The sequence below is a fragment of the Carassius gibelio genome, chromosome A17 (genome assembly GCF_023724105.1).
Source record: "Carassius gibelio isolate Cgi1373 ecotype wild population from Czech Republic chromosome A17, carGib1.2-hapl.c, whole genome shotgun sequence".
NCBI lineage: Eukaryota > Metazoa > Chordata > Actinopteri > Cypriniformes > Cyprinidae > Carassius > Carassius gibelio.
In genome coordinates this window covers 18,836,499-18,855,314 of record NC_068387.1, presented here as the reverse complement: position 1 = coordinate 18,855,314, position 18,816 = coordinate 18,836,499, and the positions used below count along the sequence as shown (strand labels likewise).

At 36.0% G+C, this 18,816-nt stretch overlaps 1 protein-coding gene across 1 annotated transcript in view; it reads right to left on the bottom strand.

Moving 5' to 3' along the window:
- Positions 1-18,816, bottom strand: part of LOC128031641 (VPS10 domain-containing receptor SorCS3-like) — a 58,395-nt gene that overhangs the window by 20,971 nt on the left and 18,608 nt on the right. Inside the window, exons 2-13 of the mRNA XM_052619944.1 lie at positions 17,828-17,895; positions 12,895-12,994; positions 12,646-12,804; positions 12,383-12,456; positions 9,951-10,015; positions 7,315-7,433; positions 5,703-5,792; positions 5,439-5,618; positions 4,491-4,637; positions 3,342-3,444; positions 484-560; positions 237-328 (exon numbers count right to left, since the gene is read on the bottom strand). Coding sequence (XP_052475904.1) covers positions 237-328; positions 484-560; positions 3,342-3,444; positions 4,491-4,637; positions 5,439-5,618; positions 5,703-5,792; positions 7,315-7,433; positions 9,951-10,015; positions 12,383-12,456; positions 12,646-12,804; positions 12,895-12,994; positions 17,828-17,895 — 1,274 coding nt within the window. The remainder of the gene's footprint in view (positions 1-236; positions 329-483; positions 561-3,341; positions 3,445-4,490; positions 4,638-5,438; positions 5,619-5,702; positions 5,793-7,314; positions 7,434-9,950; positions 10,016-12,382; positions 12,457-12,645; positions 12,805-12,894; positions 12,995-17,827; positions 17,896-18,816) is intronic.

Here is an 18,816-nt window from a genome sequence, read left to right as displayed (position 1 = left end):
GAAATTTATGTGTCTTTTAAACCTCAACTAAGTGAACCAAAGGCAAGAGGTGACATAAATTAAGAAAATATCTTTGGAGAAAGTTAACCAGGCTCAGTCAGGTGACTAGTTATCCTCTGGTCTAAATGCATTAACATGGAGTTAAATAGATTTCAGGCTGCATCACAAATCAGATTTTTGTATTGATGTCATTTAATAAAATTTGCAAGGCACTGCATTTATGTCCATTGTCTTACCATAAATGGCGTGTTGGTACAGCAGATTGTGTAACAGCTAATAAAGCCCCTCCATGGTCCAAAAACCAGACACCGTGCTCCTCCTCAAAAATCTAAAGACAGTGTTTACAGAGTCAAAAGCCAGCAAGTTATTTTGTCATTCTGTCTCTTTGTGTTTCTCACATTTCTTTTAGTTTCAGTGTTAGTTTGAGTGGTGATCAGGGTCTATAATTACAGTAAGGTGATTGTCAGCATGTGACTGGTTTACCTGTCTCCATGTGTTTCCAGCATCAGATGAAATGAACATTCCTGTATTAGAGGAGGAAAGCTCCGGCCCAATGTTACCTGTGAAAAAAAAATACTGCTGTAACTCTGACAGACAGATTATTCACCATGCATATGATGGAGATATATTAGTGGATGAGATTTGATTCTATTTCACTAGTTTATTAAAATAGAAAAGAATCCCTACTGGTAAAAAAAAAATAATAATAATAATGAAAAAGATAAAAGCAAATACAATAAAAAATAAACAAAATCAAACAAAACAAATAAACAAAACCAAGCATATCTGGGTTTACACATTTAATCAGTAATTAAACATAGATAATCAAAATATGTCTTTTACAGATCATTTCATGGTCTAAGCTCCATGTATTATATGAAGGGTGACAATGTAAAGACCAAAAAAAGCTGCTTAAATGATTTTCATTTATATTTTCACTGAACAAAAGCAAATTGTATCTGTAAAAAAAAAAAAACAGCATACAAGCAGTCCAACAGCACCCCCAAAGTAGATAAAACGCCTTACAGGATGGGCAATAGACAGGGCCGGCTCCTCACATAATTTAAATGCTATACGCTGTCCATCCATTGTGGCACCCAAATGAGGTAAGTTTTTTGTTTAATTATTATTATTTTAATTAGGGGCACAATATATATTGACATAGAATCAATATCACATTATGGCTTAATACCATAGTCATACTGCGAATGTTGCCATTTAATTAAATAAAAATAACGTGCTGCAGTTTTCAGAGTGAAGTGTTAATGTGTTAAAGTGACACGCATCGCTTCACTCTGAAACATGCAGAATGTTTACTTATTTGATGGCAAATCACCAAAAGAAAACAAGTTTAATATTTAATTTGGGCAGAGATGCACTGATAGACCATCAGCCATAAATTGGAACCGGTTGTTAGCAGACAGAGCAAGATCACTGTTCACGATGCACGAAGTATGAATGTATGTATCTCTGATGGGAACTGACTGTCTTAAGAAACAGTTTAAATGGCATTTTCCTTTCACGTTTCCTCTGTATGTGCTTTTACAGCAGTAATCAAGGAAACAATGCATCACTGCTGTTCCTTAAGCGCCACCTGTTGACAGAGAGTGAATTTGCATTTTCATTCAGCCCATCTGCTGTTTGTTATGTTTTATGTAGCCTAATTTCACAAGGCTAAAGCCAGACCACTCTGTTTTTGCTTCAGGTTTTGAAATTATACAGTCAAATTTAGATCAAAATAATAAATAATAAAGCAACTATCGATATTCTTCATATACTCATATTTTATTTTTTTCTTGTCTTTGGCTTAAATAAAATACATAAAAAATCAGTATTGGATTCTGCCATGAAATATTCATGAAAATATCAGTGCAGCCATAAATTTATGAATGTCTGAAATGAAGATATTAAGATTTAAATGTTAGTATTTTAGCTGCCTTTGGACAATAAAGTTCCCTAATTTAAATAGCTAACTGAGTTAATGTCAGTTTATTTATTTATTTACTGTGCAACTGTCTTATTTCATATGTATTTTGCTTTATATCATAAAGCTATGCAGTTTCTGTGTCAATGATTGGTGGTGGATTTGGCTGTTATACAAGGGGCACCAGTTAAAATCTTGCCTAGGGCTCCAAATTGGTCAGGGCCGGCCCTGGCAATAGGACATGGGGATTCTGCTGCTGCTGCTACTATTGCAGCTACTAGTGACAGCTGACTCTGTTGTATGAAGGATGCATCATTCTGTACTTGCATTCTCAAATTAAATGCAGCGATGCAAAACAATGCATCTAATCATCATTCAGGAAAAACTTGATTCAAGAATGACCACACTGCTGATGTGATCTTATAGCTAGCACACCCTTAGCACGTGAGTAATTAGTCTTATTGGCAAGCCATAACAGCATAATTTTTCTTATCGGGCCATGCCGATATTTACTTTTTAAGCAATTATCAGCCAATTCCAATAACGTACCTATAATATTCTGCATCCCTAATTAAATTAAAATATTATAAGCTTTGGTGAATACAAAAATTGTGTTTTGCATTAATATTTAAATTAAAAAAATGTTTCCCTAATATTTTGTGCCCCTTTGCAGCCCCCATAGGGTGACCTTGGATTTCTATTAATCAAATAATTAAGGAAGTCCAGTTTGAAAACCCCTGGTCGATGAGACCTGAATGAAGTCATTAAGAGTTAACACAATTTTTTTTTTTTTTTTACACAATTTTTGCCACTGCACTTAAGTATATTTTTAAATCTATAATCTATGATTTTACAATAAATTCTTGGTGCATATTGTCTGGTGGGTATGAGTGCACTCATGGCACCTGATGAATTACGTTAGGTAAAGCTGCTGCCAGTAACAAAACAAAACTAACAAACAAACAAAAAAACAAAAAACAACATATTTTTCAAATCCCATATTTATATACTCCGAGCATGGGAAAGTGATTGCAGAACAGCTGTTGGACATGACAGGCAATTATGAATGTGGAAGACACTGGTCATATTTTCTGCGTGCTCTGCACGACTTACTTTTTGAGTGAGCATCTATCTAGTCTCATGCAGGAAGCTATTTGGGTTTGAGTTTTGAAGATTTATAATGAGTCTGACAAGCAAAATAACATATGTTTTTTTTTTTCCAATCATGCCAAACTCTGCAGGTGAAAAACACAGAGAGGTAACAACTTGAAAGCCGTGATTTGGCTACTCAAACTCTATCTGCATTTAAAAGCATTTAAAAGCATTTTTCACTCTAATTTGTCAGAAACGCCCAGGGGACTCAAGATGCCACAAGCTTAAAAACAATAAAGGAAGTGGGACAGTTGAACACACACACCTGTGGCTACTATAATCCCTGGAGCGGAGTGTTTGGTGGAGATGGTGTCAGGTGTGTAGGGGTTTTCAGACATCTGCAGGAGAAGGTGCAAGGAGCACGAGGGCTGAAAATTAGAACATTACACAGCATTAAATTATATTTCAATACATTTAAATATATCTACATAATCTCACCTTTATCAACCAACTGGAGCATCAGCTTTCAAAAGCCATGCAAATGAATCTGCTTTGGATCTCTGCTGCTTTTGTCCATATTTGTGGTATCCCTTACAATTAGTGTGACCCATTTCTTTTATTTCAGAGCTTCAGACAAATCTATTATCTATTATGGCAATTAGAATACAGTGTCAAAAATCAGTACATTTAAATGTAAAACCACCTAGTGATTCAAAACTAATTTCATATGCAAATAAGCAACACACTTTTATTCTGTTTGTACAAGTGTCTGAATTCTTGTACCAGCAGTTTTTTAAAGTGGGTAATAAGTCCCAAAATACCCTAAGCACAAGGAATGAAAAAAAAACAAACCTTGTTTCATCTTGTCTTTCTAAAGAATGACAACACGTGTGCAAACACTGAACCCACTGTTTTGGTGCAGCAGAAAAAAAAAGTAATTAAGACTTTCTGAGATCTGCTGATAAATTGACTCCAGCTGTTCAATGTATGTCTTAATTGAAATCACCAATCTTCCAGAACAGTGTAAAACATCAGTGAAAGTCATTACAAAGATACAGAGAAGGTAGTGTGTCTTAATCAAACCATCAGAAAGCACTGAATTCAGAACTATTGTTTGGTAGCTGGTGGTTCACCCTCATTTCACTGTGAAACTAAAGAAGTTCTTCTCTGCAGGGCTCCACTGTAAATACGCATCAAATGAAAAGTGTCAACACTGTAATGTCTTGTTTTCATCTGACCATAGGTTAAGTAGGTGGCTCTGAGTGTAATTTAATGAATATAGTGGGTGTGACTGGCTCTGATGAAGTGCTTGTTTTCTATAAACGTTGGCGTGTCACTATAATAGGATCAACATTAATAATAGTTGTTTTATGATAAATTGTATTTTGCATACTTTTATGTTGGTGACCTATGCTTTTTTTTGGCAATGTCTTCATGAATGAAGAAATATGTGGATGAATTCACTGGGTCTCACCAGGTTGCAGTTGATGTCATGTCCTGTGGTGTCTTTTGCTGGAGGCTTTAGTAAGCTCCATGTCTGGCCTTTGTTGTAGGTGATGTACGTTCTCATCTGTGTGTCTTCTTTCTTATTGGCTATGATCAGTCCGCTAACACCCGCCACCTTTACAGGACAGGACAAAAGTGATCTGATCTCAAATATTTGGATTTCCTCTTTGTGATGATGATGATGGTAATAATAATAATAATAATAATAATAATAATAATAATAATAATAAAGTATATTATTGTTATTATTAACAACATAATACTAATTTATTAGTATTATTACTGTTATATAGGTTATTATTATAAAAAATATTTTCAGTACTCTGTTAAGTTACAGATATTAGTTTGTGTTCTACTAAATTATTATGATATAACTTATATAAATAATAATAAATCAGTACAGTAATCTGTTATTATTATCATTATTAATAGTAGTAGTAGTAATAAAATAATAATAATAATATTCTTATGAATTTTACTGTTAGTAAGATTATTATTATCAGTTCTATTGTTTTCTTTTTTTTACAATTATAGATATTAGTTAGAGTTTTTGCCTAGAAGCGAAGCAAAAGAGAAGAACGGAAAAATATCAGGTTCAACATTATTGCAGATAAGCCAAGTTTCTCTGTGCATTTTTGCTTACACTTCAGTTTTTATATGTTTTGAGTTGTTCTCATTATCAGATTTTCTTCTTCTCTTTGTATTCATTGCGATTAATTGCAGAACTTCAAACACTGCTGTTTTGTGCTGCATTGCACTGTTCCCTGTTCTACTTTCAAAAATTCCTGGCGAAAACCATGTTAATTATTGAGGTTTTCCTAATTGCACACAACCTTCATATGTGAACATTCAAGGTGGTTGACTTCTTTAACTTAATTGAGAAGCACCATCAGGCCATACGATCATATTTGCAGACCTTGTAGACGTCCACAATGAGGTTTCCTGTGAGACTGCGGAAGGTATGGAGGTTTGGGAGTGAGCGGGTGAAGTACACTCCAGGGGTGTCAGAGATGTACAGACTGTAGGTGTCATTTTCGTTCCACTCCTGCACTGCTGCCAGCACTTGTCCCTCATCTGTACTGACAATGTGCATGTCCTGCATGGAGAACAGCTGTTAGAGCCACATACATTTCATCTTACAACTTATTTGTGACAGTGAGTGCTGTGTCATGTATCTTACCTTGGGTAGACAGTATTTAGGAAGCTGTATGGTCCTGAAGGGCCCTCGCTGATAGGACACAAAGTACGTAGTTCTTCCTGCTGTGGTTAACTGATACACACACACACACAGTCAGAGAAAGCACAGCTACAAGTATTTACAACAGATCAGGAGTTCACACAAGTCAGAACCCATGTTTCTTGTTTATCATAGAGGAGACTTTCCGTTGCTCGTGATTCAATGTTTTCAGCGTCTCGGATCTTGGTATATGCAGTGAACTCTATCACTGCAGGTTACTGCGAGCTTTCGGGTCACAGTGGCCATTCACATAATTTCATACATTTTTGTATACAGATAAATACAACATTTCACTAGATTTGTAATGAAACATGTTCGTAAACCTGTTTTCACAAAACGCCAGTTTCCTCCAAAATAAAAGCCAGAGGGTTTAACTTTTGCTTAACTTAAAAACAATTAAAGTAACAATATACATAAATAATTAAATATTTTTTTGTTCAGTCGACAGAATAAGAATAATAATTTATTTTGGCTGAGGAATCTCATAACCTTTTCTTATCAACTTAAAAGTAAATTATTTTAACTACTAATCAAATTTAGTATTTTTTTGCATGTAATTTAATACAAATATTAAATATAAATAAAGAAATATTAGTAAGCTATTGTTAGATTGTTAGAAATTACAGTATTGTGAAAACACTACCTCACAAATTTTTTAATTGTATTATTATTATTATTATTTTATGTTTTTTTTTTTTACTTTTTTTTGTTTGGAGAAAAGGGGGAGATAAGTAGGTATGGAGGTATACAATGCAAGTATAAATACACAGTGTTTAATTAAATATTTTAAGGATTAAATACATAATTGCAAGGCAAATTGTAATCCAATTAACATGTAGACATGTTAAGATACAGTCACATAATCTAATTCTCTTAGTCTGAATTCACAAAAACCTAATAAACATTTTGGTAGCAAACTATTGTCTTGCTCATACTAAAATCGAACTTTTAAAGTGCAGTGTAAATGTACTGAATGTTAGCAAAACCTGACACATGTTGTACACCCTCTTATCAAGTAGATTGTAGCTATTAGGCTATAAATACAGTGCATTAAAGCTCTAATGCTTCAATTGATCCAGTGTCAATAGAGCTTAGATGTCCAAAGAATGAGGCAGTGTGTCTGTGTGTGTGTGTCCACTTTACAGGGTGAGGATGGTGCTTCACTGTGTTTTTCCTGCGAGAGGTGTGGGGTGTCAGACCGTCTCTTGTTCCTGTGCTTTTTGAATCAATAACCTCATTAATCTCTGTCAGCTCAAATCCAACAGCTTCAAGCAACAAAAGTCAAACGAAAGTTGCTTGTATTGACAGAAGAGGGTCCAGGTTTGGGATTCTCACTCAAAACCATGTCCTGTCCTACCCTGGCCTGCTGTTTAAGATGGAGAGGCTGGTTTCAATGGTTATCACTCACTTACACGGCACTGACAGAGATAAAACGAGGGCTATAAAAAGAGTCAGGCAGAGATTATTGTGACACACACACACATTTTTGATATCTCCCACGCAAATCTAAATCAGAAACGCTTATGTACTTAATGAAACGCACACTCATCTGTACCTGTAAGAAGATGTATTGGTCCTGCACTACGAGTGAGTTGGTGTCAATTCGGCCGCTGAATGGATACTGCCTACCCTCCTCTGAACACTTTTGTGCTCGGCAGGTGATATACTGCATTTCTGTGAGACACACACACAGATTTATCAACGCAGGATACGCTCGTGCACAAGAACGCCTTGATCTACACCAAACACAAAACAGATGATCAATATCTCCCTCACTCTCGCTGGCACACACACACCAACACAACAAACACAATCAAGAACCTACACACATCTCTGTGTCTAGCCAAATTAATCAGTGCTCTCCATTATCAGTCTCTCTACTAGCTATCCATCCTCACTCAGAAGGGAGAGAAAGAGGGGGTGTGAGTAAAAGTACAGAGAAAGACTGAAGGGAGAGAGCAAAGGCAGAAAGAAAATAAGAGCCCAACAAAAAAACAACAGATTAGGCATAATTTTTTTATCTGTTCAAGGTATCTCTGGAAAACAAATGAAGAGTAGGAGATATTATGTCTTTCATAACAATTTTAGATATTTTTTGTTACACGTTTTGAGATCAAATTTAAGGAAGGAGATATTTTTAAATGGATTAAAGGGTTAGTTCATCCGAAAAAGAAAACTACACACACACACACACACACACACACACACACACACACCGGAGCAGTGGGCAGCCATTTATGCTGAATCCACAACCCTAGGGTTAGGCGTCAAACTCTCTAACCACTAGGCCACGACTTCCCCCATTCCAAACACGTAAGACCTCCATTCATCTTCGGAACACAGTTTAAGATATTTTAGATTTAGTCCGAGAGCTTTCTCTGTGCTCACAACAGACCCGGAAGAGAAGACAATGCTGAATAAAGTCGTAATTTTTGTTATTTTTGGACCAAAATGTACTTTGGATGCTTCAGAAAATTCTAATTGACCCTCTGATGTCACATGGACTAATTTGATTATGTTTTTTTTTTTACCTTTCTGGACATGGACAGTACACTGTACAAACAGTTTCAATGGAGGGACGGAGAGCTCTCGGACTAAATCTAAAATATCTTAAACTGTGTTCCGAAGATAAACGGAGGTCTTAAGGGGTTGCAACGACATGAAAGTGAGTCATTAATGACAATTTTCATTTTTGGATGAACTAACCCTTTAATATAGCTTTATATATACCCTTTGACTTTGCAATACCAGTTAATAATGTTTCTATTGCAGTGATCCTCAAAATTGGCTCGCGATGTTCACTTTCCTGCAGACTTTAGCTCCAACCCTTTAACACCCGTTATCAGTTTTATTTGTTTTAGCTGTTGCACATCATGCCAATATTTTTAACTTTCAATGATTTTAACTCTAACAGTAGCAAACCCACAAGAGATGTCAGGTGTTAATTTGCACTTTAACATTCAAGGTCTTACAGTACTAAGTGGCCTTCTCAATGTGGTATACTGAAAAATAGCTAAATAAACCAGCAGACAATGCATGTACAGAACAGAATATTATTTTAACAACAAATGATTACACACAGCAGCAGGCCATCTGTACAAAACAACTCTCAATCTATAACTAGTTAATTGAGGCATAATGAAATTGGAATAGAATAGCAAAGACCTCAAAGCTAGGCTAAGGTTGGCTAAATAATGTTAAGCGGTCATAAGTACCAAGTTTATGAAACATAATTGTTTTATTACAAAAATACTCTACCCAGGAAAGTTATTTTTACACAGAAGACTTGAAAAACTTCAGTCTAAAACTAGCTAAGTAAAATATAATATAGTAATATATCAGGGTTGCCAACATTGGTTGCCTGGCTGGAGTGAGATACATGAATATTACCCTTTACCCACTTTCCATCTATAGTGTACATTTTTTAAACACTTTAAATATTTTAAAGCCTATATAATTTTTTAATACAGCCATTCCTGAAACAGTATATGTGAACGGAGAAAACTTTTCTTCAAATTTTAAATGGATTATGTGAGAAACCTTTTTTTTTTAATGGGAAGATCTGTGTGCGAGTGCGAAGAACTCCGTAAACTTGTTAAAAAACAATAAGTTGTTAGGCAAATTAATTGTAGGTAAATGTCAACCTCATCCAGCATTCTTTTTGTTTTATTATGAAATTTACCATTATTTTTCAGTATGAAATTTTCTATTGAACGAACTGGAAGGACTGGTTCAAATCCTTAGTTTAGAAGAGGTTTATTACCACCTAAAAAATTAAAGAAGCTTTTGCCACAGTCTCCATTTCCCCGTGCTTCAAATTTAGTTTGGTGTAAGCACTGCATCACTCATAACACATTTAAATGTTGTTTTTAGACTGTCCATAGCTTAGGGCCTGTTGTGTTGTGGCTCATATCAATAGACTTTAATGCACAACACTGTCCCACAAGGATAAAACACAAGCACAACAGTCTGCCAGAACCAAGCCAGAACCATTTACTATTGAATTTACTCTTGTCCACAATTCATCTATTCATTTTTCACTGCGAACAAAAAGCATAGGCGACTGAGAAAGTAAGAAAGACATGGTGAGAGCGCTAGGAGGGGAGGAAGAGAGAAACTGAAAAAGCAGGTGAAAGGAAGACAAAATTTGAAAGGGAATGGAGAGAAAAGAAGGAAAAGAAAGAGACTAACGTCCACTGTCAGTTCGAGCCTCAATGTGCACCAGGTCTGCCTCTTTATCCAGACCACTCAGCGCCCTAAAAATGAAAAAAGAAAAAGTCAGAAAACAAAAAAGAACAGAAGAGAGGAAAACTATCAGGAAGGGCTCCAGTGGAGAGGAGATGAAGAAGGAAGGAAAGAGAAGGAGGTGCCAGCAGGGGATGGACGGATGAGTACAGTAATAACACGAGAGTGATGGAATGATGGAAGAGGAGAGAGGAGGGATGAAGGGGCAGTGATAGACAGCATAATTCCACTGCTCCAGTAGACAGTCTGTCTCCAGTGAATCCTTATTGTTGCTCTGATAGCAATTAATCATACAAACACACAGTGAGAGTTCACTCCCACAAACCATTCTCTATCATACACACTTTCATTTCTTCCCTATTTTCACCTGTGATGCACACACACACACTCACCATCATATCCTCTTTCTCAGGTTTTTAATCATCTTAATGTCTTGCCTTTTGTCATCCATATTTTCTTCTGAGACAGTTTGAACACAGTCACAATCTGATATTAAGTCATTCTTACAATCCAAAATTAAACCTTTCAGTGAAAAGCTGATATTCCACCTCTACAGAGCCCTAGTTTAATATAAAATCCTATTTATAGTCTCAATCTCAGATTAATATTAATCTCGGTGTGAATTAGCATCTCTCTCATTACATCAAACCCCTTCTAAACTTCTTTATCAGTTCAAGTCAAGACATTAAACCCCCTTAACATGTTGTTTTCTTGAGATCACAATGTAATTTTCTTGCCATCTCAACTTTACAAAAGTTTTCATGTCTTGACTTGATCTTGACTTGAAAATGATCTCGACTTGAAAATGGCATGTTCTTCACCATATGGTCAGCCACAAATTGCTGAAGTTCCGGTCCCTTGAGTTGGCAGGCAATGAAATTAAATATAAGTTGTAGCCTCAATCTCAAGTGTCAGACTGTGATTTGGAAGTGGTCCATCACTGACAGACATTGAGATATGAGTTCCTGATGAAAGTAAAACCAGTTTGCTCATATATGTTGCAGCATTACTGTGTATGTGCACTACAACTTAAAGAAATTAAAACATTTATTTTAATGCAAGGATGTATTAACAAAAGTGACAGTAAACATATTTATAATATTTTAAAAGATGTATATTCCAAATAAAAAATTTATTCGTCAAAGAATCCTATAAACATTTTACCAAATATTTTTCAAAATGAGTAATTAAAAGAAAAAAAGCTTTGAGACAAGAGAATTAAAAAAAAAAAAAAAAAAACGTTTTACCAGGTTTAATAATTAACATTAATTAATGCATTAAGTATAATGAAGTAACAGCCTTTTTTAGAGCATTTATTAATCCAGATTATTATTAATTTATAATTGATTTGAACCTTAAATGTCACAAATGTATTAGTATGTGTAGAAATGCACATTGTTCAAGATTAATAAATGCTGTAAATATTGTTCATTGTTAGTTTATGCCACCTAATGCATTATCTGATGTTAACAAACTAAACCTTATTGAGAGTTTTACCAAAATAATATTACATTTAAACACCTTCAATAATCTCAGTTGGAGTTTAAATATCTCTTTCAGTCCCAGTCTAAGATTAAAGCACTTCTCAAAATTTCTCTCTCTCTTTCAATTATCTGTCTGAGATTCAACATCTCGCTCAATCCCATCTAGACGATAACTGAACGGGGGTTAAACATTCCTCTCAAACCCAGTCTGATACCGAGACCCATTATAGTCTGAGGCTAAACTTCTTCATTTTCCATTTTTGTAGTCACCAAACCTGACACAGCAGGGCTTCAGTGACACAAACACAATCAGAACAGTCTTCAGTGTGTGTGTGTGTGTGCTGCAGTACGAAGCAGCAAAGAAAAGATGTATTATATATTTTTAAAAGGATGTAGAGAAATGTGTGTGTGCATATGGATGTTAAACCCAGGGTTGAAGAAATGTTGTTGGCTGTCTCCACAGCTCATCAAGCATGTGACAGGCAACCAGTTATTTTTACTACACCCCACACAAGCACACACTGATGGGATTAAAATATAAAACCTGATCAAAAGTCTACACTTATGCTAATGTGACGCACAGGGGAGAGAGAAGTGACATGAACGTGAGATGGAGATAGATAGAGAAAGAGAGAAGGGAAAGAGACATTGAAAGTGTGTGTATGTAAGTTTATTAGTGTCAGAGTATTGGATGTAGAGAGTGGGTTTAATGTTGGATTAATTTCCAATGTGTGATTGTGTGTGCATGCAGGTATATTCTTGCAGTCAGATAAATTTTCAGTGTGAAATTGCACTGTAGGCAAACTATATGAATATGAGCCACAGTGTTATATGAGATTGATGATCAGTAAAAAAAAATTACTCCATCTGTGTGTATGTGTTAGAGAGTCATACCAGTAGAATCGCCCCGGAGTTACTCTCTCATGAACAAGAATCCACTTTTTACCGAAGTCCACCGAGCTATAAAGCTTCAGCCAAAAGAGAAACAGACACATTCACTGTAAGATCCCTAACTGCAGCCAACAAATGTAATTATCTTGCTCACACTTAATTATCCACATTATCTGCTTTTAATTGTTCAGTAGAAGTAGAACCTCTTGAGGCAGTGTGTGTGTGTGCGTGTGTGTGTGTGTGTGTGTGTTTGTGTGTGTGTATACCCTCTGATCATAGCTATATGCCAGTATCCAATTCTCCTGAGTAGGGTGAAACAGAAGACTCATGATGTAGAAGTTAATATTGAACTTTTGAAAAGTGGCTCCTTCATCAGAACTGATAAGTAAACTACTCTCCACCTCCGGATCAGATAAAATCAGGATCTGAGGAAGAGGAAGAATTATATTAGCTTGATATTTTCTTTCTGACAATTTTTGTACGTCTGTATCTCTGATGCATTTCAACACACTCACCTTCCTCTTATTGGTCGGACAGACGTACAGATAGCTCAGCATCGTTCTGATCATCACTTTATCCGTCAGCTTCTCATATGTTGTCCCGAAATCTACTGACCTACAAATATATACAAAGCCCACTGATGTGATGTTCATATTTTTTTCAACTTTTATTAATACATTATTAAAAGCTGTATCTGTTAATATTATTTAATGGAACTGTAAGTATTTTTCATTGCTAGTTCATGTTAATTAATATAGTTAACAAGTAATGGAACCTTATTAGTGTTACATTAAAATCCAATTCATACAATGACTTGAATACACCTCTTGTATGATTTCTTTTTTACTTTTTTTTTTTTGTTACTCCTCCAAAACTATGACATTAATATTTAGTAATTTGTGTTTGGAAGAAGAAAAAAAAAAAAAAAAATTATATATATATATATATATATATATATATATATATATATATATATATATATATATATATATATATATATAAATATGCCAAAATAATGATTTTTCATGGACACTGACACAAGGAACATGCACAAGAAAAATGTTATTTGATCATTACACCACGAGTCATTAAACTGAAACTTTTCTTAAAAGGGGTAGAAGTTTTTCCAAACTGGAAAAGCAATAAAAATAGAATATTAGATTTTCCTTATTTTAAAGATGTTTCCTTCTCTTTATAGTTGAAACATGTGTGTCATTGACCCATACAGACATTTGATTTCAAACAAAGCCAATAAACCAAAGTAAAAATACAAAAGAAGAGCTGAGGATTTTTTTAAAGCATTCAGCTTGTTCTAATCAGGAGGGACACAATAGGTTTTCTGCATCATGTAATTTTTCTGTCCTGACTGAAAATGCAAAAGCAACAAAAAGAGCCATTAAGAACGTATGTGATGTTGAATATACTGCTATGTGGATCAAGATTTTGGACAAGTTCGATTTCACAAACTGTTACCTAGAAGGACAGAGACAGAAACCACATGACCAAAACCTTTCTTTATGCTTCCCTTGTTGCCATCACAGCTGGTTAGTACAAAAACTCAAAATAACATGGACATATGGACACAGTTTGTTGGCTTTTTATAAGACAGGCAAAATAAAGGGTGATGGGAAACATCATGGGCCACGTTAGAACCAGCGTATCCCACACAAGCACTGTAACTCGTGGTGTCAGGAGCACGGTGCGCCACATCTGCAGCGAAATTGAGAAATTTAGAAGTCATTGGCATAATTGACTGAAACTGTTGTGTGTGTGCACGTCTCCGTTCCATCAGGACTCATTAACACCATCTCTTCTCCAGCATGAACGACAGCAGTCAGGAGATACCGCTGAACTCATATAAGTATTACATTGCTAATGGTTTTAAGCCAGATAGTTACACGTTGCTGTGCCGGAGAAGCACATGTGTATGTGTCGTCTGAAGCATTATCTCCTCGAGTGCTCATCTCTGAATGCGCTAAGAGTGCTCATATTCTGACACTTTTACCGTTGGATACAATTACATTGCCGTTCTGAGCTGTTGAGGTTATTTGGGTTGTGTAAGCTGTAGCGGCACAGGTGAAGAGGAAGATTGTTCTCTGAGTGCCCTCGAACAGTGCTGAGTGCCTGCTCTAAAAAGCTCCTCTGACATTTCTGGTCTGGTCAAGCTCCCCCCCACCCCTCTCTCTCTCTCTCATCCAGCAGATCTGCACTGTACTCAAGGGGATATTACTCCTCCTCTCAGGACAAATACACCTGGGTACGTGTGTGTGATTTTAACAATTGCATGGGCATGCTGGATACTTTAAGAGCATGCATCTTTATTTAAAACACAGGAGAGTGTGATTAACTAGCTCCTCTGAATGAGCCGTGATTTGTCTTCTTCTTCTTTTTTTTTTGCTCCTTTTATGCTGCCAACAGCAACATTCATTAATCATTCATACTGTTATTACCGACATCATTTACTACAGCCTGCAAGCTGAGCTTTACCATTCACCTCTTTTAATAACATGATGCCACATCCCTCCCCCCACTACTGTCTATCTCTCTCTCTCTTTCTTCCATTCGCTCTTACTTTGTTCCACTTTCTTCTTCCTCATTTCCTGTTTATGCCATTTCTGTTTGTGGAAGTTTGATGATGGCTCTCTGTTTTTTCTCTCAGTAAACCCCCCAGCTCACTTCCCTCTGTGTGACACACACCAGGAGAGGAAATCTCATCAGGGCTTGCAGCCAAAAAGAAATTAAACAAAGCCTTCCTTCAAGGTGATTGCAGTGGGTATGTGTGTGGGAGCGTGTGAATTTGTGTCTATGCACATGTTTGAAGTGATGGCTTGTTGATAAAGGATGATGTCATATTGCATATCTCCCAAAACATATCAAGTAGTCTGTTTAATTAATGCAACATTGTTTGCATTATTCTTTTAATTAAAATGGACAAAGGTCCATCCAACTATCAGTTGTACTGATGATGATGATCACGCTGTGCTTGTGGCTACAATTACGCTTTCGTTCAATTCCATTTACATTCATGTGTTATTCATAGAGTCATTTTTGTGTAAATCACAACTTTAATAAGTGGATGAATATCAAGCACATAACTATAATGAACAGAGTAAATGAAAAAAAATTTAAGATGAAGAGAGGTGGTTATAAAACTGATAATAACATGTTGAATTACTATTTAGGTTGACTTATATAAAGCACTTATCATTTTAGTTTTGTTCCAAAAACTATTTAAATTCAATTAAGATCAAAAGAATTGTCATCTTTGAAACCCCAATTCCACTGCAATCTTAACAGGTCTGAGCAGTACAGAAGCATATAAGTAAAGGGACTATACTAGTTCACACAGAACCAGTTAGCCATTAAATAATTGAGGGTCTAGGGTTTTTACATTTAATTAAAAGTACTTTAATCGCAGTGAACTGCAGATTTCACTGGGAGCCATTTTAATGGATAAAATAGCTTGGAAATGCTCAAGTGAGAAACGCCTCAGTTAAGCAGGGAATTTTAAACAGACCCTTTCAGACAGCCAGAGAGAAATATACCACAGCAGTCTAATCTGAAACTTAAAAAAGCATACTAAAGTGCAACGAGCTTCTCAGCAGCTTGTAAAGAGCCAGAAAAAAAGGTGTTTTGTGAATAGTGAGGGTTTATGAATGAGTAAATGATTGTTCTCTGTGATGTGAAGTCGAAATTAATGGGGGAAAATTTTCAAAAAGTAAGGTTACAGAATGTACAGTCAGTGCTTTCTTTCTCTATGTACAAGCCTGGCTTACACAGCTACCTTGCAGTTCTTTTCTTTCCATTGTCTATGCACTATGACAGAAAGAGAGAGAGAGTTGGGTCATGGTACAGAGCGTCCCAGGAGAAGACAGGGATTAAGTACTTCACCCAGGGGCATATCAGCAGTAGTCAGTGAAAGTGTTTCCGAGCAGAATTTCATCCCAGATCTTTGCCATTCATATAGTTTGGTGTACTTGCCACTAACGCACTTGTGGCTTATGTAAGAATGTGTGTTGATTTGTAATGGGCTAGAAGCGTAATACTAAAACCACAGTTTTTTCCGATCATTTCATTCAGACTGGTTCAGCAGTGCTGTAGCGGTTAAAAGGTTCATCCCAGATAATATTGGAAGAATGCACGCTTAATGTTCCTGCCCTTTTCCTAGTACTGTTGCAAAATGGTCCCTGTGCTCTCAATATAAAATACTGAGTCCTAAGCACACACCCATGAGGAACAGTAAATTTTACTTACAGAAGGTTTACAACAGAGGATTCTGTATTTGCATGAATTTACGATGAAGAAGAGGTGCGCTTAATTCTACTGAATGTGCTTCAAAACTTAAAAGTATATTTAAAAAAACAGTTTCTTAACAAATCTATGTATACTTTTAAAACCAGCACTGTAATAGTGTCAAATTAAATGTTTTAATTAAATTTTAATAATTGATTAAATTATAATTTGTCATGCTTTAAAGTTCATTCCATTTGAAGTGTTACTGACGTACTAAAGCACATGTAACATATTTGATTATAATACAGTTTTATTGTAATATTATTGGTTAAAACTTTAGGTGCCTTTTTTGATATTATGTTTAATATTTAATTTAAAGTTAATATATTGTAATATAAAATTGCAACTTCACATCACAACAAAGCATTCGAGAGTATGACGCATGCATAGCGGAAGGCGCAACATTTTTAAATATAACTGCGATTGTGTTCATCTGAAAGAGGAATGTCAGATACACCTAGGATGCCCTGAGGGTGAGTAAATCATGGGCTAATTTCCATTTTTGGGTGAACTATCCCTTTAAGTCATGAGCCAAGATGGGCAAATTAACATAATTGTGTGTGTATTTGACCATTGGCTGTGTCAATAATAAATCTATTACTTATTAACTCCTTCACTTAAAACTTATTAAGTCCTGTGCCACGTGGATATATAAAGTTTGGCACTGCCAATGTGCATGCAAGGAAAGGAAGCAGAGCGCTGCACACACACTGCCCTACTGTTGTACATCAATGCAACTCAGGAAACATGGATCTTATTAAAACAATGCCATTTTTAGTAAAGATATATTGTGTAACACTAATTTGAAAATGTATTTCCATAGCTTTGACTCTTCTCTGGAGATCTCAACTTCTCGCATGACATGATTGGTCAGCACACTATTGGTTGAAATGCTTTTCCATAATTATCTTCAGCAAGTATGAAAACAACAGGAAAACCAAGCCAAAACCCAGACAATTTAGGCAATTTAGAAATCCCGACATGTCTGGGAAAAAGAGGACATTTGGCCACCCAATAATTACATCCAAAAAGTTTATTTTTAATAAGTGAAATATGCTAAAGCGTAATTTGTTTTGACAAGGGGTACCAGAGCACTGATGCTTAAAAGGCTTTGAATAAACTCCATGGTGTTTCCATTCAAAGAAGTGGGTTTACCTCCAGAGCGAACTCTCCGTCACAGTTCCCAGGTTAAAGTCGAACAGTTTTGTCAAAATCAAGATCACCTGAAAGAAAAACATGCAGACAGTTAACAAATCACCCAGTAATCTCCATTTACACATTTCCCCAGATACAGCGTTCTTAATGTGCTAAGCTAAATGATAAAATGTCTGTCAGGCAGCCTTGCAGTGATGGATGAGAGTAAATATCAGGTGTGAATTTTATTATCTTGAGATGACAGCAAAATAAGAGGCAATGCACTCAGAGCCAGGACAGCCTGATGGAGGTAATGATGGTCATTGGGGAAGAAGAGAGAGAGAGAGAGAGAGAGAGAGAGCAAGAGAGCGAGAGAGAGAGACAGAACAAAAAAACATGATGCTATACACACATACGCTGTCAAATGTCACACTGAAACATGGCAGGTAAAACACTTTGCTCTTCTCACGACAAAACATTCTGAGCACACACTCATAAACAACAGACACAAAAAACACACAAAAAAGAAAGGGATAGAGAGAGACTTTGAATCAAAAGCAGACAGTAAGTGGTCCCTTTGCGACCGTGTCTGTGTGAGAACACAGTATTCACTATCGCCTCTACACACTAATGAAATATTAGTCTAAAAGGTCCAATATTTCATTTCACACTCCATGATTGTTCCCTAATGAGAGTTCAGTCAACAGGAGTATTGTCATTAACCTGAAAGAAAATCGAGTAATGATTTACGAAACGGATGCAGATACAAACACAGCCTTTATAGGAAAACCTATTCCAGCATAGTCTGTGACTTTACTAACGCTGCTATACCGGGTCCTGTGTTTGCATATGCATGTGTGCGCAACCTTCACTCCTCACAGTGATGGGACATTTTCATCTGAGGTTAATTAACCAATCAGAAGAGGACAAACTATTAGCATATCCAAATACAGCATATCTAAAAGACCAGGACCCCAGTCAAACTCACTCAGCTTCCTGAACCAGCAAAA